Consider the following 21,605-nt stretch of genomic DNA (forward strand, 5'->3'; position numbering starts at 1 on the left):
GATAAGATGCAGAGGATGTGAGTCTGCAGTGATGGTCAGTAGCAGGGTAATCATGTTGAAAAACAACCATAACAACGAAACACGTTGCACTACTTATGGTTTAAACCACACTCGAATAGAGTTCAAAGATGAGAGCCAACAGCTGAGAGAGTTGGCCTTAAACCTCATGGGAAGGCTGAAAAAGCCTTCTCTTCCTCTCTCTTTCAACAGCAGTATTTCCATTAAAGAGACAATATGAGCGGATCAGTTTCAGCAGAACATCCAAGCCACAATTTGGCTTTTCATGTGTACTTGAGTAGGTTCCAATGGCCCAACCTACCACCTGGGCTGCTGCTGCAAAAAAAAGAAAAAAAACAATCGCAAGGACTCTTTCCTTTGTTGATGCTTTGCCCCTTGACCTTCTAAAGAGGTCTATCCCGTTGGGTGCATTCCTTACCCTACTTAATATCACAGATTGACAAATGTCAAAAAAAAAAAAAAAAAGAACCAGATGGATCATCTCTGGCTGGGAAAAGGTGAAGACAGAGAGGAAGCAAGGAGGGGAGCGGGTCCCAAGCAAGCCACCTACGGGCCAGACGTACTCGGCGTGGTCCCACATTCTCCAAGGTGAGGCCAGCGCGCGGGCTCGGGCTCCCCCTTCCGCGGGAGGGGAGGGCGGCGGCCGGGGTTGGGGTCACCATCTCACCACCTGGCTGTTGTAGTCCTCCGTGACGGCCCCCTCGGGGCTCCCCTCCTGCCTGGGCCAGCGGTGGCCCCTGTGGTCTCGCTGTGGCCTGCGCTCCCCGCGTCTCCTCTGCCGGTCCCTCTGGCGCGCCAGCTGCCTGGTGCGGTGGTAGCGCTGCTGGAAGAGATCCTTGGCGTACTCGTAGAGCTGCACATCGAGGAAGTTGAGCTCCTCGATGCGCCGGCGGGCGCCCTCGTTGATCTCCACGTTGGAAGCCCGCGTGATGTTGAACTGCGTGAAGGGGGAGATGAACTTGAGGTTGAATGTCCTCTCGAAGAGAAACTGCGTCTTGCGCTGGAACTCCGTGAGCCCGAAGAACGCCATGTTCTTGAGGTTGCTCTTGGCGCTCTGCAGCAAGATGGCGTTCCTCTCGCTCTCGTTCATGAAAGTCAAGTTGTAGCAGCCCACCAGGCTGAGGTCGGCCAGCATGCGCACCTGGCGGTTGTTGGCCAGGTTGTAGGTGCAGTCCATGAACTCCCGCAGGCTGACCCCGGACCAGTCGTCCCCGGGGTAGCAGGTGGGCAGCTCGTCCGGGGTGGGGCTCCTCCCGTCGCACATGTGGAGGGAGGTTTTCCACGTGGCCCCTCTCTGGACGTGTTTCCACTCGCTCAGGTATCGGGACACTGGATCCCGCAGCATGGTGATGTAATAGAAATTCCTGGAAGAGATGAGGGGGAGAGCGTCAGTCCTCCTGAACTACAACCCTGGGCACTCGGGCTTCTGTAGCCTTTATGTCAGCATTGAGCCCATGGACTTGTCTGCCAAATGGTCGCCTGAGAATGTCCTTCCAGTGCTCACATGAGTGGCTGTTAGCCAATGTTCCTTTCTGTGCGTGTTTCTGTAAACATGCATGAATGGGTTTCCGTACCATTTGCTGCGTTTTTTCTTTCTGCTACAGTGTGGGCAGCCTACTCCCCTATTCTTTGCCTGAAGAATTCCATGGACAGAGAAGCCTGGTGGGCTATAGTCCATGGGGTTGCAAAGAGTCCGATAGGATTGAGCGACTTTCGCTCACTCACAGTGTGGGGAGGGCTGGGGTTGGGGGAAATAATTCATGCCTTCATGCAGTAATTATTCACTGATAAATTACAACCGGCAAGAACACCTTACTTTAAGAAAATTCACCATGATTATTTAAAGTTATCACCCAAATGATATTTTATCTGATCCTTTTAAAATTTTATCTGATCCAGATAAAATGATATTTTATTTGATATTTTATCTACTACTAAGAGGTACTTTTGTAGTAGATATTGGGGACTATTTGATAGGGAAATGTGCAAAGGGGTTAAAATGATTTATCCAAAGCAGAAGACTAGAAAGAGCAAAGCAGAAAGCCGAGTCTCCTTAATCTTTTCTGGGTTAAGATGTAGGTGGGGTAGGGGAAAGATGTGTTGTATGGAGACTAATATTTACTGAGCACTTATTATGTGCTGGAAACTGGACTAGGTGCTTTGTGAGTACTGGCACAGATAACCTTCAACATAACTTATAAAATGGGTTTTATCATGACTTAAAAAAAAAAAAAACAACAAAAAAACCAAAACCTGAGAACACAGAAGTGAAAAATACAGCCCAAGATCCTAGAGCAAATGAATACTTGAACTATGATAAAATTTATGCCTATTTGATTTCAAAGCTTCTGTGCTTTCCTGGGCAGCAAATTTTAAAAACAAAAAATGTAACTAATATTTATTGAGTGCCTATCAGTTGTCAGGTGCTGTGGTTCTTAACAATCACTGGTGTCATCTCATCTAATGGCACCTAATGGAGCACAGAGAAGAGATACATTTTATAAACGGTTAGCTCCAGAATGATTAGGTAAAGATCAGGGTACAACTGGCTCAAAAGCACAAGAGAGATGTGAAGAGGCCAGAAGGGATTTGGAAAATCGACAGATAGAGACACAGCAGTAGGCATTAGAGAAAAGCAAATATTGATTCCAAGTCAGGAAAATCCTTCTCATCATTCGAGCAGCTGCCAGTGGAGTGGGATGCCCACCCCACCTCTGTCACCAGGAGTGACACTCAGGGTTTGCCCTGGGCAGACAAAAACAGCTCTGAAAAGTTCTGAAAAGAACACCGCTTCTCCTGACAATCTAAACTGTACTAAAAAAAAAAAAATTATAGCTAGTAAAAGCAATGACAAAAATAAGGAATTGAAGTGTTAGTCACTCAGTCACGTCTGACTCTTTGCGACCCCCATGGACTGCAGCCCGCCAGGCTCCTCTGTCCATGGAATTCTCCAGGCAAGAATACTGGAGTGGGTAGCCCATCCCTTCTCCATGGGATCTTCCCAATCCAGGGGTTGAATCCGGATCTCCCGCATTGCAGGCTGATTCTTTACCATCAGAGCCACCAGGGAAGCTGGCACTCTGTACTCTTTTTCATGCTGCTTTTAAAAAAAGGAATTGATGAGGTATATTTAAAACAATACATTTACTGTATTCAGTTATTTTGAATGTGTAGCCAGACAGTTTTGAAATGTGCTAAAGAAACTGTGGTGTTGGAGAGACTCTTGAGAATCCCTTGGACTGCAAGGAGATCCAACCAGTCCATCCTAAAGGAAATCAGTCCTGAATATTCATTGGAAGGACTGATGCTGAAGCTAAAGCTCCAATACTTTGGCCATCTGATGATAAGAACTGGCTCATTGGAAAAGATCCTGATGCTGGGAAAGATTGAAGGCAGGAGGAGAAGGGGACAAGAGAGGATGAGATGCTTGGATGGCATCACTGACTCGATGGACATGAGTTTGGACAAGCTCCAGGAATTGGTGATGGACAGGGAAGCCTGGTGTGCTGCAGTCCATGGGGCTCACAGAATTGGGCATGTCTGAGTGACTGAACTGAACTGAAAGAAAATCCAAAATCTTAAGTAATACTCTCATCCTTTTAAATCAGGAAGAAGAATGTATTGGAACCACCACAGAAAGGCCAGCCTGAGCTCTGCTTTGCCAGTCATCATTTTTACATTACTCTGTTGTCTTTCCCTATGACAGACTGACAATTCCATCAGTGGGGAAAAATTTCCCAAAAGATCTGAAGGGAAAGCTGAAAATGACTGACATTATTTCTGGGCTCCACAAGGAAATGCTGACAATAAAGATTTTCAGGATATTATATGGTTGAATGTTATATGACATGTCATTATTAATCCTGCTTTGGTCCTATGTTGAAACTTGTTTACATTTCAGTTCTACAAGCAGAGACTTATTTTTATTTGACAATGATATAATAAGTATATAAACACAATGATGAAGATGGTGGTTATAATGTAACTTAGGTGAGTTAAGGAACTCAGACTCATTAGGACAGAATACCTTACATCAAAGAGATCTTTGCTTGGACAAATAGGATCACAAATGGGAAATTTATAATTTTTCTGGTTAGTTGGGTAAAATGGAAAATGCACAAAAAAGGATTTAAATGAAAAAGATGACAATCAATTGACAAGACTCAGCCCCATTTATGTGTCTCAAATTTATGCACAGTCCAGATTTTTAAAATAATAAAAAAAGCTGTGAGATTTTAGGGCTGAGAATGACAAATGTTTGTGGCATAAAGGGTTAACTGGAACCTGCTGCTGGAATCTGAGAAGCTGTTGTCTCACTCCAAAAAACTTGCCAAAGAATTCCCAATGCCTTTGCTCCATCGGAAATGCACATGGTCTCCAAGCTGACTGAAACTAGCTTACACTTAAAATGGTCTTGGTTTCAAATTTTATTCAATGTAACAATATGTTGAAACAATGATTAGGCAAATTGTAGGGTGATGTTTATACAAGTAAAATCATTCTCAAATGTCTGCAGGTTCTACTAGTCAAATAGGTCAGGGGTCCATTTTTAAGTAAAACTAACTCTGACATCAAGGCACAAAAATGTACTAGTGCGACATTCATACTGATAAAGTACAGAGTTGTCCCCTCCACGGTTCTGGAGCCAAGTGCCTGAGAGCATTTGGGTGTTGCTTTAGTCAGACGTATTTTCCTGCATGGTTTGTTTCTTGTAATCCTGCAAAGCAGTCACGATAGAAAGCTAAAAACAATAGGATTGAAGAACATCCAACTATTGAAGGAAAAAAAAAAAAATCACAATATGACTCATCAAATCATTTTTTCTCATTTCTATTTTTTTCTGTACTTTCATTTGCTTTTCTACTCTCAGCCAGAAAACTTCAAGGTCATTGATGAAATGACGTTCACCTCCAGGCCACAGGTCCAGCCTCATATGCACAAGCTTCACTCCAGTTTCATGAATCTCCTCCCTGCTCCCAAATGATGGAAACTCATTTTCTTCTGCTCCTGCCCAATTCAATTTCTAAAGAAAATTCTTTAAAAAAAAAAAACTAAATATTTTATTTAAAAAATTTTTATTTTATATTAAAGGATAGTGGGCTAACAATGTTGTACTAGTTTTAGGCATACAGCAAGATGATTCAGTTATGCACAAATATATATCTATTCTTTTAAAAATTCCTTTCCCATTTAAGCTATTATAGAACATTGAGCAGAGTTCTCTGTGCTATATATTAGGTCTGTGTTGATAATCTATTTTAAATACAGCAGTGTGCACATGTCAATCCCAAATTCCCAATCTATCTCACCCTCAGGAAAATTCTTAGAAATACCCTGAAATCTGCAACTTTCCTTTTCAAGCTTTCCTGGTTCAACAGCACAATGGAGGGCAAAACCAAGACCAGAGAAGGACAAGCAAGCTCCCCAGGAAAGGGCGTATGGCCACGTGCAGAGGTTCTCCCAGAACCCAGTCCCTTTTGACAGTCCCCTAAACAGAGGCGGAGCTCCATCTGTTCAAACACTCAAACACTATTTGAACTGTTAAACATTTTTCAGTTAAACTCTTCCCGGATTTTGGGGACGGAGACTTTGTCTTAATGACAGCTTGCTGCCTGCAGATTTCCTGTTTGCCACCTGCCTCTTTGAGAGTTTGGACAAATTCATGTAAGAATGTCTGAAAAGCAATTACAACTCTTTAGAATAATTATCCTTGTGAGCCCAGGTTAAAGATGGCACAGCCTTGTGTACTCAGGAAACTTAGAGCACTTTGGTTAGTTCAGTGATCATTTCAGCTGACGATTGTTATAGGGACCATCATGGCTTACTATAGTGTCAAGACTAGGAACATGTCCTTTTTGGTCTCTTGCTCGGCTGTAAGGTAATCCTATTAAAAAATTCAAAACACAGCACAAGGACATGACTGCCTTCCCTCAGTCTTTGACTTTTCTTTTGCTCATTTGCATCCTGCTCATCTTTCCTGGCCCAGCTCAAGCTTCATCTCCATCTCCCCTGGCTTTTCCAGCCTTGAGGGTTTACTGCATCACTTACTGCACTTTTAACATGCGTATGAAAGTCCTGTTCACATCTCCCCTTTAAGTTCCTTTTTGATAACTGGACCTTAGGCCCGGTGCCCCACAGCATCTCCACAAAGTCCTGCTCACTGCAGATATTCAATAAATGATGCCGTGGAAAAGAAATGACCTTCAAAGGAGATAAGTGTATTCTAATGACTAAGGTTAATATTGCCTTTGACAAATAGGCCCTTCTTTTTTCCCCATAAAAACTAATCCGATACTATTTCTGAACGCCCAAAACATGTGAAAAGTGTAAAAAGACATAGAATCTTCTAATCCATCCATCATTCAATCATGATGGTTAATATGCAGAGAGAGTCATGAGAGGCTTTAGGTAAAAGGCAGAATATTTCATACACCAGATAGTTATTAGAAATGAGATTTTTTTAAATGCTAAATTTAGTGGTTTTCTTCCCTTCTGCTTCAAGAACCTGTATTTCACCAAGCAGTTTATTGTATTTATAATTGCTCATTTCTTTAATGAGCAAGTCATTTAATTAACATATGGCTTATTGAGGGTGTGTGTGTGTGTGTGTGTGTGTGTGTAAGGAGCTGCTCTAGGAAATGTAGAGAATAAAAAAAAGAATAAAATGGCCTCAAAGTGTTATAAATGTAAGAGTGGTAAATTAGAAAAAAAAAGAGGCATTGATTAGCAAATCATGGAGGTAAGGAGTGGACAAAGAATACTTAAGAGAATATTTCAGTAGGTACAGAGAGCAGAGTGGCCTAATGAGACCAGCAAGTTCATGTTGTACATTTCACTGAATGTTTGTCAATAAATGAATGAATGAAAAGAGGGACGTAAGCTCCAACTTATTGGAAAAGACCCTGATGCTGAGAAAGACTGAAGGCAGAAGGGGGCCACAGAGGAAGAGATGGTTGGATGGCATCACTGAATAGACATGAGTTTGAGCAAGCTCCAGGAGATGGTAAGGAACAGCAAAGCCTGGTGTGCTGCAGTCCATGGGATCACAAAAAGTCAGACACGACTTGGTGACTAAACAACAACAAACCAGAACAGGGGGCTTCCCAGGTGACGCTAGTGGGAAAGAACCCATGATTTTGTTCCCTGGGTCGGGAAGATGCCCTGAAGGAGGGTGTGGCAACCCACTCCAGTCTTCTTGTCTGGAAATCCTCACGGACCGAGGAGCCTGGTGGGCTACAGTCCATGGGATCGCACAGAGTTGGACATGACTGAAGAGACTTAGCAAGCATGCAGGCAAACTGGAACAGGATACTGAGGTCGGTTTGCTGTGAGTTCTGCAGGCACCTTGCATTGCTAAAGTAAGAAAAGTGTTGATGTGGGAAGCTTCATGGAGCAACAGAGTTTACGAGGGACAAAAGTAGGCAGGGACCAGGAAAGACATTAGACAGCCCTGGTGAGAGACCAGCAAGGAAGAACCCAGAACTGTGGGTACTTATGGGAAAGAATCAAGGATGAATTATAAAACTATCATATGCCCACCTTCACCATTCGTTCCCCTTCCTCACCGCCAGTCTTCTCTAAACCACCTTTTCCTCCTCTGTATGACCTCCTTCCCTTCTATCTAATCCTTCCATTTCAGTTCTGTGATGGAAAAGAGGCAGCACAGGTATGCACCCAGAAATGGTAACCGAGGAGTAGAAGGCCCTGGAATCACTGTGCCTCTGCTGATTAAAAACATTCCCTTTCATGAGGCTATGACATGCCTAGCCAGTAAGAGCACATTTGAAGGAAACTACAAAATGCCAGGTTCACAATGAGGGTTAGTCATATTCCTTCGAACACCAGCTTAATGCTTGTAAAATCAAGCAACACAGTTAATATCGCCACAATGCACAGTTCAAAGCATTCATAGAAACCAGCTCAACTAGATACTCCTCCCTTCAGCCTCCTGTGATGTCCTCAGCAGAAGGTAGCCCCGCCCCCAACCCCACCCCTGGAAACCTATGCTGCTCAAGTTTTTGTCTTCATTCTGTGGACCAGGGAATGTCCCGTGAGCTGGCTTTATATATCACTCCCCTTTCAGCCTTCAGAGCATCTGATACATGACCTTGTACATGATGGGTGTTTAGCTGTTCAATGTTCATGGAATTAATAAATAGATACATTTTATCAGCCACCATTTTAGGAATTCTCATGGTGATTGTCCCCAGGAAACTGAACTTGTTGTTGCCTTGACCTGCAAAAGTAGCCCAGGCTAATGATTTCCCTTAGCCTAGACCTTAGGAAATGTATGAGAAACAATCAATTTCTCCTCCTTCTTCTTGTCCTACAGACTTTTATTTTGTAACCTATTGTTCTGTGTTTTCTGTTTTAATTTTTCCAATGTTGTGTTGATTTCTGTTGTACAACAACGTGAATCAGCCATAATATTATTTAACTTCTATGCAGAGGACATCACGAGAAACGCTGGGCTGGAAGAATCACAAGCTGAAATCAAGATTGCTGGGAGAAATATCAATAACCTCAGATATGCAGATGACACTACCCTTATGGCAGAAAGTGAAGAGGAAAAAGCCTCTTGATGAAAGTGAAAGAGGAGAGTGAAAAAGTTGGCTTAAAGCTCAACATTCAGAAAACTAAGATCTTGGCATCTGGTCCCATCACTTCATGGCAAATAGATGGGGAAACAGTGGAAACAGTGTCAGACTTCATTTCTTTGGGCTCCAGAATCACTGCAGATGGTGATTGCAGCCATGAAGTTAAAAGACACTTACTCCTTGGAAGGAAAGTTATGACCAACCTAGAGAGCATATTAAAAAACAGAGACATTACTTTGCCAACTATGGTTTTTCCAGTGGTCATGTATGGATGTGAGAGTTGGACTGTGAAGAAAGCTGAGCGCCGAAGAATTGATGCTTTTGGACTGTGGTGTTGGAGAAGACTCTTAAGAGTCCCTTGGACTGCAAGGAGATCCAACCAGTCCATCCTAAAGGAGATCAGTCCTGAGTGTTCATTGGAAGGACTGATGCTGAAGCTGAAACTCCAATACTTTGGCCACCTGATGGGAAGAGCTGACTCATTGGAAAAGACCCTGATGCTGGGAGGAATTGGGAGCAGGAGGAGAAGGGGATGACAGAGGATGAGATGGCTGGATGGACATGAGTTTGAGTAAACTCGGGAGTTGGTGATGGATAGGGAGGCCTGGTGTGCTGCGGTTCATGGAGTTGCAAAGAGTCGGACACGACTGAGCGACTTAACTAAACTGATACATATATATATCCCCTCCTTTTTGAGCCTGGCTCCCCTCCCTATAAGGTGGCCTTGGGGACATTGAAGGAGCTCTTTGGTCCTCAGCAGGGAGCAAGCACAGATGACCAGTCCATCCTAAACACAAGCTGATGCTGTAACTGACTGGGACCCCATGGAACCTTCGGGCGTGGGCGACAGGGCTTTCCCCATTTCCTCTGCTTTAGCTCCTCTCTGAAGTATCTGTGTTGTTTACTTGCTAAGTTGTGTCTGAAAACTGTAGTCCACCAGGCCCCTCTGTCCAGGGGATTTGATAATAGTATCTGATGCACATTTCCTGTGTTGTTTTGCAGATGTAAATAACCTCCCCTTCTCCAACCAGTGGAAGATGCTAACTACTTGATGACCTTAAGTCCATAAACCCAGGCCTTCTGGAACCTAAAGACTGATAAAGTTAACCCCTGTGATGCCACCCTGCTGCCTCACCATCAGCCAGTCAGAGAGCTGTGCACCAACTGATCACAGACCCTGCGACCCCCCTTACCTCCTCACCTGGCTTAAAAGTCCTTTGCATGCCAAGTTGCTTCAGTCGTGTCCGACTCTTTGCAACCCTATGGACTGTAGCCCTCCAGGCTCCTCTGTCTATGGGATTCTCCAGACAAGAATACTGGAGTGGGTTGCCATGCCCTCCCCAGGGAATCTTCCCAACCCGGGGATTGAACCTGCGTCTTTTACGTCTCCCAGGCATAAGGTTCTTGACTGCTGAGCCACCCCTAAAAGTCCTTTGCCGAAACACTTTGGGGAACTCGGAGATTTTTAGGTCAGGAGCCACCTGTCTCATCCCTTTGCAGGGCCCTGCAATAAACCTTTCTCTGCTCCAGACTCCTTTGTTTCAGTTTGTTTAGCCTCACTGTACTTTGGGCACATGAACTTGTGTTAACAATGTATGCATTTTTAAAAAGTGAAACTTAGGTCTCCCACCCCGCTGTGCTGTGTGCAGTAGTCATTTTCCAAATGCTCAGAATGGAATTAATTTCTTGACTCTCTTTAGAGCCACACGCTCATTATGGACCGCCCATTCTTCATTATCTCAGTGGAGTATTATCTGCACTGTTCTGTATCTGATAGGGGGAATCACAGCACTTAGAGCTTGGCAATCAGAATGCCCTTTGACACAGTGATGAAAAGGCCTTTTATTTGAGCCTTGAAAACAAATTAAGGGATTTAAGAATGATGTTCTAAGCAAATGGGAAATTGGGAACGATGATTGTTAAGTGTTGTACTAAAGAACTCTCGGGGGCTGACAATGGCATCTGTCAGAGCGATTGGTTCTAAGGATGTCCGGCATTGTGAAGAGAAAATGGGAACATTCACATATCCTTATCTCACCCCACACAGAAACCACGCATCCCCCACCCAGCTGCAGTCACCTCCTCCCTGACGGCGACTTACTTACAGAGCAGCCAGACCCTTTTGACTAAGGAATTTTTATCTGACTTATTACCCAAAGATCTTGACTCTTTTCAGTTGGGAGGATGCTGGGGAGAGGAAAGCCCATAGCGCTTCCCTGCAAAGGAGAAGGCTCGGTGTCCCTCTTCTTCCTGGGGTAACTGGTAACGTTAAAGGGAGAATACTTTGGAGGTAGCTGGTCTTTCTTTTTTTTTTTTTAATCATTGATCCCCATGCCTAACTCCAGTTAGAAATGCAGTACATTGCCATTATGGAAAATATGAGCAATGAAAAACCATAAAAAAAAAAAAGAGAATGAAAATTACTTAGAATCACGTCACTAGGATATAACCACAGTTAAATATATATTTCTTTCACAGATTTGAGATAATACTGTATGTTGTATTTTTAATATGTATTTAAAACTTAAAAGGGCTTCCCAGGTGGTTCATTGGTAATGAATCTGCCTGCCAATGCAGGAGACACAGTTTTGATCCCTGGGTCGGGAAGATTCCCCGGAGGAGGAAATGACAACCCACTCCAGTATTCTTGCCTGGGAAATCCCATGGACAGAGGAGCCTGGAAGGCTACAGTCCATGGGGTCACAAAGAGTCGGACACAACTGAACAACTGAACAAAACCTTAAAAATACGAGGGGAATATATTTTCCATCTTATTTAATATTCTTCTATAGGAGCATAGTGTTCCAATTATGGATGTACCATAATTTATGTGACCAAGCTCCCAGTTTTGGACAAATAAGCTGATTCTATTTGGAGCGGGGGCTACTAGAGACAATAATCTGACAAACTCCTTAAGCCATAAATATTTAGGCAGAGAATAAATAGCTAGAATTTCTGACTGGCTTCCTAGGTGACACTAGTGGTAAAGAACCTTCTTGCCAATGCAGGAGGCGATGGAGACTCTGGTTCAATCACTGGGTCAGAAAGATCTCCTGGAGAAGGAAATGCAAACCCACTGTAGTGTTCTTGCTTAGAGAATCCCATGGACAGAAGAGCCTAGTGCTATACGGTCCATAGGGTTGCAAAGAGTCGGACACGATTGAAGCGATTTAGCTTGCAGAATTTCTGAGTCAAGAGAATTGCCCCATTGGCTTCCCTGATAACTCAGTTGGTAAAGAGTCTGCCTGCAGTGCAGTAGACCCCAGTTTGATTCCTGGGTCGGGAAGATCCGCTGGAGAAGGGATGGGCTACCCACTCCAGTATTCTTGGGCTTCCCTTGTGGCTCAGCTGGTAAAGAATCTGCCTGCGATGCGGGAGACCTGGGTTCCATCCCTGGGTTGGGAAGATCCCCTGGAGAAGGGAAAGGCTACCCATTCCAGTATTCTGGCCTGGAGAATTCCATGGGTTGTATAGTCCATGGGGTAGCAGAGTCGGACATGACTGAGCGACTTTCACTTTAATTCACTTTTCATAATCAAAATGCTGAAGTATAGCCAAGCGTAGTCAGCACAGGCAAGGAGACAGCCATTCTGTGTGACCTAACTTCATGGGGTGTTTGGGGACAAGTTCACCTGCAAGTCGAGGGAAGGCCATGAAACAAGCTCTTGGCTCTGCCCCCTCCCAGCTGGGCCAGGAAAGATGCCCAGTTCAGATCCTAAGCCTAAAAGATGGACATCCTAGGACAGCCAAATGGGGCTTGTGATGTGGTGCTGAGGAAACATTCTTCCAAAAAGATTTGTTTATTTTACACTTAATGAGCAGCTGGAATATCAAATTAGAGGCTAAACATTTTTGGAATCAAATCCCACTCATCAACACTGCAGCTATATTAAAGCCGACATCTAGATCAGAAAGAGGGAAGTTCCTCACCCGATTATACTCAGTACCAGCACTTCTGGACACAGCCTTCTTCTTGTGATGGAGCTTTTCTGCAAGTCTGTGTATCAGTAGAGCTTCCCAGGTGGTGCTAGTGGTAAAGAACCCATTTGCCAATACAGGAGACATAAGGGACGTGTGTTTGATTCCTGGGTTGGGAAGATCCCCTGGAGGAGGGCATGGCAACCCAGCCCAGGATTCTTGCCTGGAGAATCCCAGGGACAGGGGAGCCTGGTGTGTTATGGTTCACAGGGTTACAAACAGTCGGACCCAACTGGGGCAACTTAGCACACAGCACAGCTATCAGCTAACTTTAATAATGGGAAACTGCACATGTCACTAAACCAACCAAACAAAAGCACGAAATAAGAGATTTTTGGAAGATACCGGTCACTGGTCATTTTTCTAAGAGGAATAGTCAACCCCTCAACCCAGTTCACCAGGAAAAAAAGGTAGAATTTCTTAGTAAGATGCCATTTTAAATCTTGTCACATGGCTTCTTTGTATTGACACAAATCCTGGGAGCCTCAGACTCATGAAAATGCCATGGTTTTCAGGTGCTTGTCATATTTGCTTTCAGTTTCCCCCAAGTGGCTGCTGCAAGAATAAATTTCAGGGAATGCATGTTCCAGGGACGTGTTTCTGCTATCTTGCTGAGTACAGTTCCTCCCAGTACAGTTTCAGATGTGCCAGGGAGGGTCCTGCTCTCATGCATTATTCAGGGACTTCTGTGATTATTTGGTTCAGAGGCGCCCTGCTTTGCACTGCCGCGCTGGGACTTAGGCAGGAGGAGTTCTCTAGGCGCTCTGCTCTGCTCTGCAAATCTGTGGTTTATGCATGCGGGCATCCACCTGAAGCCTGGAGCCGCCCTGGCGTGAGATAAGGCCCAATTCAATCTCGGGCACAGCGCTAATCCCCAGCCGGGCAATGCAGAACACCAGATAGTACACTCAGATTGTGTTATTAGGCCACGCGTGTTCAGTCGTGCTCGCTCCTTAGTTAATTTCTCAGGCGCTGCTTTTAGGGAATGTGGGAATTTCCCAGTAGCAGCGAGGCGGTGTCTTCATTGCCATTGTTTTTTAGCAGCTGATTTGGAAGAGAAAAAAGAAGTCAACCAGGGTATTCCTTCAAGGTCAAAGCATGCGTTCTGATATCTAGGTTTATAGCTGACTGCTTGGGCACAGGTTTTCCTAAAACATTGCAAGAACCAAAAATTAAATCACCCGTGTCCAGATTTTGCTATGTTCTTCCCTGAAAGAGTCTTTCGTGTTAGCATTTTCCTAGATTCTGGCATCAGGTCTGAGGAACCATTTTTAACATATTTAACAAAATACTTAAGAGAGTGCCACCTGATTCCTTACGGGTTCTCAAAGAAAGAGTGCCTTGAAGGTCATCCCCCAGGCAACAATTTTTTAAAAGAGATTTTTTTGATGTGAACCATTTTTAAAGTCTATTGAGTTTATTACAACATTATTTCTACTTTATGTTTTGTTTTTTGACCACAAGGGATGTGGGATTCTAACTCTTTGATCAGGGATTGAATTTGCACCCTCCCACCCCCAACAATTGTAAAGCAAAGTCTTAACCACTGGGCTGCCAGGGAAGTCCCCCCTCCAGGCAATGATTAAAAGCAAGCTAAATTAAAACATGGAAAGTTTCATGTGAAACAAAAATTGTTATTAATAGCAATAATAATAATGGATAACATTTACTGAGTACATACTATATCAAAGTGAAAGTGAAAGTCGCTCAGTGGTGTCCTACTCTTTGCGACCCTGTGGACTATACAGTTCATTCTCCAGGCCAGAATACTGGAGTGGGTAGTCTTTTCCTCCTCCAGGGGATCTTCCCAACCCAGGGATAGAACCCGGGTCTCCCACATTGCAGGAGGATTCTTTACCAGCTGAGCCACAAGGGAAGCCCATTATATCAATGTACAGTTCTAAATGCTTTATTTATTAAAATGAAAATTAAAATTTTTATTGACTTTTCAAATCTAATGTATTTATTGAAGCAAAATTGGTACTAATAGCAATCATAATAATGGACAACATTTATTGAGTGCACACTATGTCCAAGAACATTTCAAGTACTTCTATTAATCCCAAGTGGCGCTAGTGGTAAAAAACCTGCCTTTCAATGCAGAAGACGTAAGAGACGTGGGTTCATCCCTGGGCTGGGAAGATTCCCTGGAGGAGGGCATGGCAACCCACTCCAGTATTCTTGCCTGGAGAATCCCATGGACAGAGAAGCCTGGTGGCCTATAGTTCATGGGGTCACAGAGTTGGACACGACTGAAGCGACTTAGCATGTGTGCATGCATTGATCATGCAACTCAACCCTTTGAGTTACACAGGATTTTAGATGATGTCTGACATTTCATACAATGATGGGAGTTCCGACAGCCTCCTCCATCATCTTGTGTCAGGCTGTCGTAGAGATGCTTTGTGACTTAATGCATCAGTGGTCTGGGCTTTTGTGGAAGTCAAAGCTCCAGAAGCAAAATTAGCATCTCACGGTGAGGGATTTGTGTTTGCCTGTGGGTAGATGGGAGTGAGGCAGCACACTGCGGGGGCCAGGGAGAGAGAGGCACCAGGCTCCTTTCAGGGTCAGAGGTCAGCTACTCAGAGCTTAGGAGTAGTCCTAAACACAGTTTTCCTGAGTTCAGCACACCCTCTCAACTGTGTAAAAAATTCACACCTGAGTAAAGGATATTAGAGACAAAGGGGAATTTACTGCAGTTCCATTCTTTTCTTCTTCTTTTTTTACCATTAATTTTTTTTTCTATTAACATCTAGTTCATTAACAATGTTGTGTTAGTTTCTGCTGAAGAGCAAAGTGATTCAGTTAAACAGATATATACATTCTTTTTTTATATTCTCTTCCATTATGGTTGATTGTAAGGTATTGAATATAGTTCCCTGTATCACTCCCAAGTAATCTGGAAGACAAAAGCTGTAGTCATCTCTGGACAATAAAGTGTGGTTAGAAATAGCCATGCAAGAGAATTCAGATGAAGCCAAAGCTCCTGCAATGCCATAGTTCTTTTTCTGTTTTTAAAATAGGTCTTTTGAAACACAATGCTACAAAGGTGTTCGAAAAAGGTTCTGGGATCCTGATGCTGGCTGATCTGACACCTTTATTCAGGAAGAGAAAATTCCAGGAAAATACAAGTCAAGCTCAACCATTGGGATGGATCATTAGCAAACAATTTCAAACATGTTGGGAGCATCACCTAAGGTGCCATGGAAAGAAAATAGGTTTGAAGTTAGAAAGATACAGGTTTCAATGTAAGGTCCACTTCACATTTGATGTGAGCCGGTCAGTGTATATGACCTCTAGGAAGCTTAGTGTTCTCATCTAAAGAGCCAGGGTATAAATGCTTGCCTCGTAGGGTTGAGGGAATTAATGATTAAAACAATGACTATAGGAGGTCCAGGAGTAGCTGCTGCATAGTAGACCCTCAACATAAGTCCACACTCTCCACTTCAAAAGCTTCCCTTCTCCCATATATATCAGAGCTTCAGAAACTACCCAATACAGTGAAATTTTAAATATTAAACAAGCTGCGTTAATAATTTAAAAAATAGCTGATAGTGCTTTTCTATTTGTATAACATACTTATGGTTTCCCAAACACTTTCCTCATCCATTATTTCACTTGATTCTCAGTACAAAATTATGTCAGAGGCAGAATTTACAGATGAGGGAACTGATGCTCACAGATATGAAAGGATGTTCCCGAGATCAAACAACTAGTGGAGCTGAGACTTTTCTTTTCCTTCTTCAGCTATGAGACGAGTTTATTTACTTACCTAAAAGTATTTGTTGATTATGTATTTGATGCTAAACACTGTGTTAGATTCTTGGGGTATAATAGTACACAAGACGCAGCCTGACCTCAATAGCTGACTGTGAAGCCGTCTTATTTTGCGCTAGTGTAGTTAACAGTTAGAAAGAAATTATGATATTAGCTCATTATCCTATGTTTGAGGATTCCACTGGTTTGTACATTAGCTCATGTTCTCTTTGAAAACCCACTGAAAATGGAGAGCCAGAAGAAATACTAAGATATGGATGGCTTTATGCGTGCATGCTCAGTCATGTCTGACTTTTTATGACTCCATGGACTATAGCCAGCCAGGCTCCTCCGTCCATGGGATTTTCCAGGCAACAGTAAGACTGGGTTGCCATTTCCTCCCTCCAGGGGATCTTCCTGACCCAGGGATCAAACTTGCATCTCCTGCGTCTCCTGAATTACAGGTGGATTCCTTACCGTTGAGCTACCAGGGAAACCCGGATACACCTTCAGGTAATATTTAAAGTTGGGGGAAAAAGTCATTCTGGAATAATAAATTATTGTTTCTATGTAGGCAGTTTTGTGGGCTTCTGTTTGGAGGCACTAATATGTGGTGGTTTGTCCTTGTGTGGTGCCACAGCCTCTGGTGATCATTGGTTACATTGGGGGTCCATGGCCCGTTAGGAACCTGGCCACACAGTAGGATGTGAGCAGCGGGCAAATGAGTGAAATTTGTCTATATTGACTGATATTCCTCATCGCTCATGATACTGCCTGAGCTCTGCCTCCTTTCAGATCCACAAGGGCATTCTGGCCAGTTGTGTAATTATTTCCTTATACATCACAATGTAATAGTGGAAATAATCGGGTGGAGAGGGAGGTGGGAGGGAGGATCGGGATGGGGAATACATGTAAATCCATGGCTGATTCATGTCAATATATGGCAAAATCCACTACAATATTGTAAAGTAATTAGCCTCCAACTAATAAAAATAAATGGAAAAAAAAAGGTGCAGGATAAATGCAGTGTACTTGAATCATCTCCAAACCATCTCCCTGCCCCCCGCTCCCCAGTCTGTGGAAACATTGTCTTCCTTGAGATCAGTCTGTGGGGATGGCTGTGTTAGAGGACTGCAAAATAATGATACTGTAATCTGATACTTTTTTCCTTCAATATTAGCTGCCATGTTTCTATAAAGGCAAATTCTCCCAACCTCCGTAAACTATGGGATCCTCCAAGGTAGATGAATCTTTGACTCATTCTATGTACTGGTTTGCAAAATAACAGCTTGCTTGCCTAGAATCCTTCAAAAGGGCTTTTTGTTGAAGCTGCTTGTTTGTTTTTATATCATTATGAGCTCATGAATATAAACATATTAAATGAGTTTCAATACACTGAAGTCATTATTCTTACTGATGTTCAAATTATCTAATTTTTGATCAGTAGAAACTTATGAAAGATGCAACCTGAATCCCCTGGGTGCAAGCCCTATAGCCATTTATGTGTCTTCTTAAAGGACCTTGAACCAAAGATCAAGAAAGACGGTGTTAGAGATGTACATTTTCTGCAGGTTCTTAGGAGTGGAATGGTTTCTGCTCAGCATCTTATCCTGGCCAGTATTACCTGCACACCACAGTCCCCTTTTTCACTCCCCACTGAGTCAGGTAACTGCAATTTGTGTTCATTATCCCTGTGCATTGAAGGGGACATGGACCAGATGCCACCTTTAACTTTCATATGTCCTATCGAGGCCCAAACATCAGGGGTTTTCTCTTTCATTTTTCTTAAGCTCACATGCATGGCAATTTCCTTGGCGCTGGGAACAAAAGGCAGGGCAAGTGATTCATTTGTGACCAGACGCTAGTGTCACAATATACGCTAATCTAGGAGAAACCAAATGATGCTGCAGGAAATAAAGCAGAGCCGTAATGAGGTTCTCTCCAAAATCTATTCATTCATGATAAGAGCCTGAGTTCCTTCCAGAAGCCCAGGGACCACATGGACACTCAGTGGCATCTTTTAGCCACTCAGCCATGGTGCATTCCAAAGCATGTCTGTAATTCTGCCTAATTAATAACTCAATGACAGAAATGCAGAAAAAAATACATGCAGGTTCATTTAAACCTCCCAGAAAAAAAATCAATTGGTTCTGTTTAAACTTTGCCTGGGGTGACCCTTCATCAATTGAAGTACAGAGCACAGTAACCTGAAACTGCAAATATTTTTTCTTCAGGCATGATTGAAGCATCAGACAGGAAATAACTTTCAGTATTCATTTCTTAGAGATTTTAAAACACTCAAACAAGGATACTTATTTTCCCACCTTCCTCTGCTATATGTAAGTCAGGGATAATAAGCTTTAAGATGTTCAAAATAATGTAGCTTGGAGCTGTGCTAGAGATGGCTTCTACCTTTGTGCAATCAATACCTGGATTAAAAATCAGAGGAAGCATCCTTCAAGAAATGGAATAACACAACTGCAACTCCCTTGCTTTGGGAACTTCCCCAAACATATCGCCTCTGCATTTATTATTTATCTTGGTGATAAGAATCTGAGTTTAAGAATCATTAAAAAAAGAAGTAGCCTGTCCTTTTAACGTTGACACCAGCTACCATCTCTGCATCCTCCATTAAAATGATGTGGAATGTGCTAACATTAATCTAAAAAAAAAAATTCCAAACTCTAGAGCAAGCAAACAAATGTAACCAAGAAGAAAGAGGGGGAAGAATGAACGAAAAACAGCAACAATAAACCAGCTCAAAGCTTTTCATCAGTTTTCAGGTTAGGTTTATGACAGCCACAAGAGGGCTCTCAAATCTTTCCAAATGCAAGGTAAGTGCTGAGAGATGTTTTCCTAGTAATTAATTTCCACAAATCAATATTACCTATTAATGTCCATTATAGAGACAAGCTTCTGACTTCTGACACTTTACGCTCAAGTTAAAGAGAGACTTTTCTTATAAAAATTCTAGGGGCCCGCAGTGATTTTAAGTCAAAACCAAAAATGAGTTGCACCTGTGATTTCCTGTGTCTGCTCTAGCATGAAAATTCCCAACACTGCAAATTTCATCAAAGGTTAAAACTGAATTTGAAGCACTGTGTATATAATGGAATACATTGACCTCCAGTGGATTTTAAAGGCTATTCTGCCTCTTTTTGCCACATCCTGCATCCCCCAAAAAGCCATGGAGGCTGACACACGAAAGTTAAAATGCAGTGACCCTCTCCTGGGGCAGTGAGAAGTTGCTGGAGCCATTAGTTTTGGAGATTTTCAACTCCCGCTGTGAGCTTGATACCATTAATGGTGTTTACAGCCTGCACCACAAAAGACACGTGGAAGACAGAAGGGATTTTAATTTTCTGTTCAAGATGAAAGGTAGGGCAAAATAGTATATAGCATAATAGATAATGCTGCACATGGGAAGAATGGGAGGTTTCAGCGAATAAGGATAGACTGGAAACATAGCTTTCTCAAAGGTCCAGCAGAAGACAGAATTCCATCAGTCACCCCAACACAGGGAGACTGAACACAACATCCCATCAGGTTAGTTAAAATATCAAAATCACCTGGTGCAAACTCAGAAAGCCCTGTTGACATGAGATGACTGTGCGTAGTCTCTCAGTCATGTCTGCCTCTTTGTGACTCCTCTGTCCCTGACTCTTTGCTGATGGCCTTTTCTCTAAAGGTAAAATGACCCTAAATATGGGTAAGGATGGGTAGCAGTTCTATTGTCAGAGGGCAGGAGTGCTTCCCTGGCATCGTGGAGATGTGGTTTTTCTGGCCAGCCTGCAGTCTTGGACCTCGGCATCAGGAGGAGGGCTGAGGAACGCGGGGTTGGGGGGACCCTGGCTTGGGCCACCGTGTCCCTCCTGATCAGAATTCCCACACCTCGTGCTCCTGCATTCTCTCATCTCTGAAATTAAGAATTACCGTAGAGTAAACTCCTAGTTCAAGAGGGTCAGCATTCTGCATCTGTCTTGGGCACTCAAGAGAGGTGTTTTGGAGAAACAAAGTTCTGTCTTAGGACATCTTACACTGCTTGGCATGTGCCCCCAGTACAAATGGAACCCAGCCTCAGTGTAAACTATGTGGATGTTTTTAGCTAATACTTTTGGTAGTTGGTGGTTCCCCAAGTTTAATTTCCAGTTTGAAGAGGAGTAATCCCTCTTAATTTGCCTTAATCCTTCTCTTTTAGAATTCTAAAAAGTGCCTTCTAGGAAGCATGATGTATTTTTCAGATCTAATCCAGATTCCATTTAAATCCATCCTGTTTGATACTTTGAGAGTTCCTTTCGTGTTTTCCCACATTTATCCCATCCGCCCTGTATACTTTCCCTCATTGATGCAGCCTTGGAATATTGCCCTTTTGGTGGTTCAAACCTTGTTAAAGCATTTCGGCCATGACCTGGGACTGACACCTAGTCTAGGGATTGTGTGCACAGACAAGAGCCTCAGCTGGTCCTGACTCAGAGGTCTGCCCTTCCAGAGCAGCAGGCAGGACAGAGACAGACCCTACAATGGAGGCGAAATCCAGCATCAATCAGGATCAAACATCCAGATCCTTACAGATCGTAGGGCACTTAGGTTTTGGACAAAGCACATCCAGTCAAGTTTAAGAATGTATCTTTGCAATACTTTTTGATCTCTGTGCTTCAAATAACTCAAGGTCATAAAGATAGGGAATTTCCCCCACCCTAAGAGGAGGCCAAATATTACAGGCTACATGTTTTGTCTCCCTAAAATTCATATGTTGAAACTCTAGCCCCTAATGGATGGTAATAGGACATGAGTCCCAAGGGAGGTGATTAAGTTTGGATGAGGTCCTGAGGGCAGAGCCTCATGCTGGGATTAGTGTTTTCACAAGAAGAAAAAGAAACCAGATCTTACTCTTTGCCATGTGAGGAAATTAAGAAGACAGTGGTCTGCAAACCAGGAAGAAGTTCCTCACCACACATGGAATCTGCTGGCACCCTGATCTTGAGCTTCCCAGACCCTAGACCTATGAGAAATACATTCCTGTTGTTTAGCCACCCAGTATGTGGCATCTTGTTGTAACATCGGAACTGATTATTAGAGCAAAGGTGGGTGTTCTAGAGAAAATAAGGGAATTCTTTCTCCATTAGGCTTCTCTTTTCATAGAGCATCTGGTTACAGTAGTATGTGACCACACTAACACCAGATCTCTAAAGAAATTAAATGACTAAACAATCCATTGCAATAAAAGAGTTTGGGAGTGAGGCTTGGAGAACTAGT

General features: G+C 43.2%; 1 protein-coding gene across 1 annotated transcript in view; it reads right to left on the reverse strand.

Moving 5' to 3' along the window:
• Positions 1–578: 578 nt before the first annotated feature.
• Positions 579–21,605, reverse strand: part of HS6ST3 (heparan sulfate 6-O-sulfotransferase 3) — a 696,635-nt gene continuing 675,608 nt past the window's right edge. Inside the window, exon 2 of the mRNA XM_070471497.1 lies at positions 579–1,382. Coding sequence (XP_070327598.1) covers positions 674–1,382 — 709 coding nt within the window. The 3' untranslated portion in view covers positions 579–673. The remainder of the gene's footprint in view (positions 1,383–21,605) is intronic.

Source organism: Odocoileus virginianus, chromosome 8 (genome assembly GCF_023699985.2).
Source record: "Odocoileus virginianus isolate 20LAN1187 ecotype Illinois chromosome 8, Ovbor_1.2, whole genome shotgun sequence".
In the NCBI taxonomy this organism is placed as follows: Eukaryota; Metazoa; Chordata; class Mammalia; order Artiodactyla; family Cervidae; genus Odocoileus; species Odocoileus virginianus.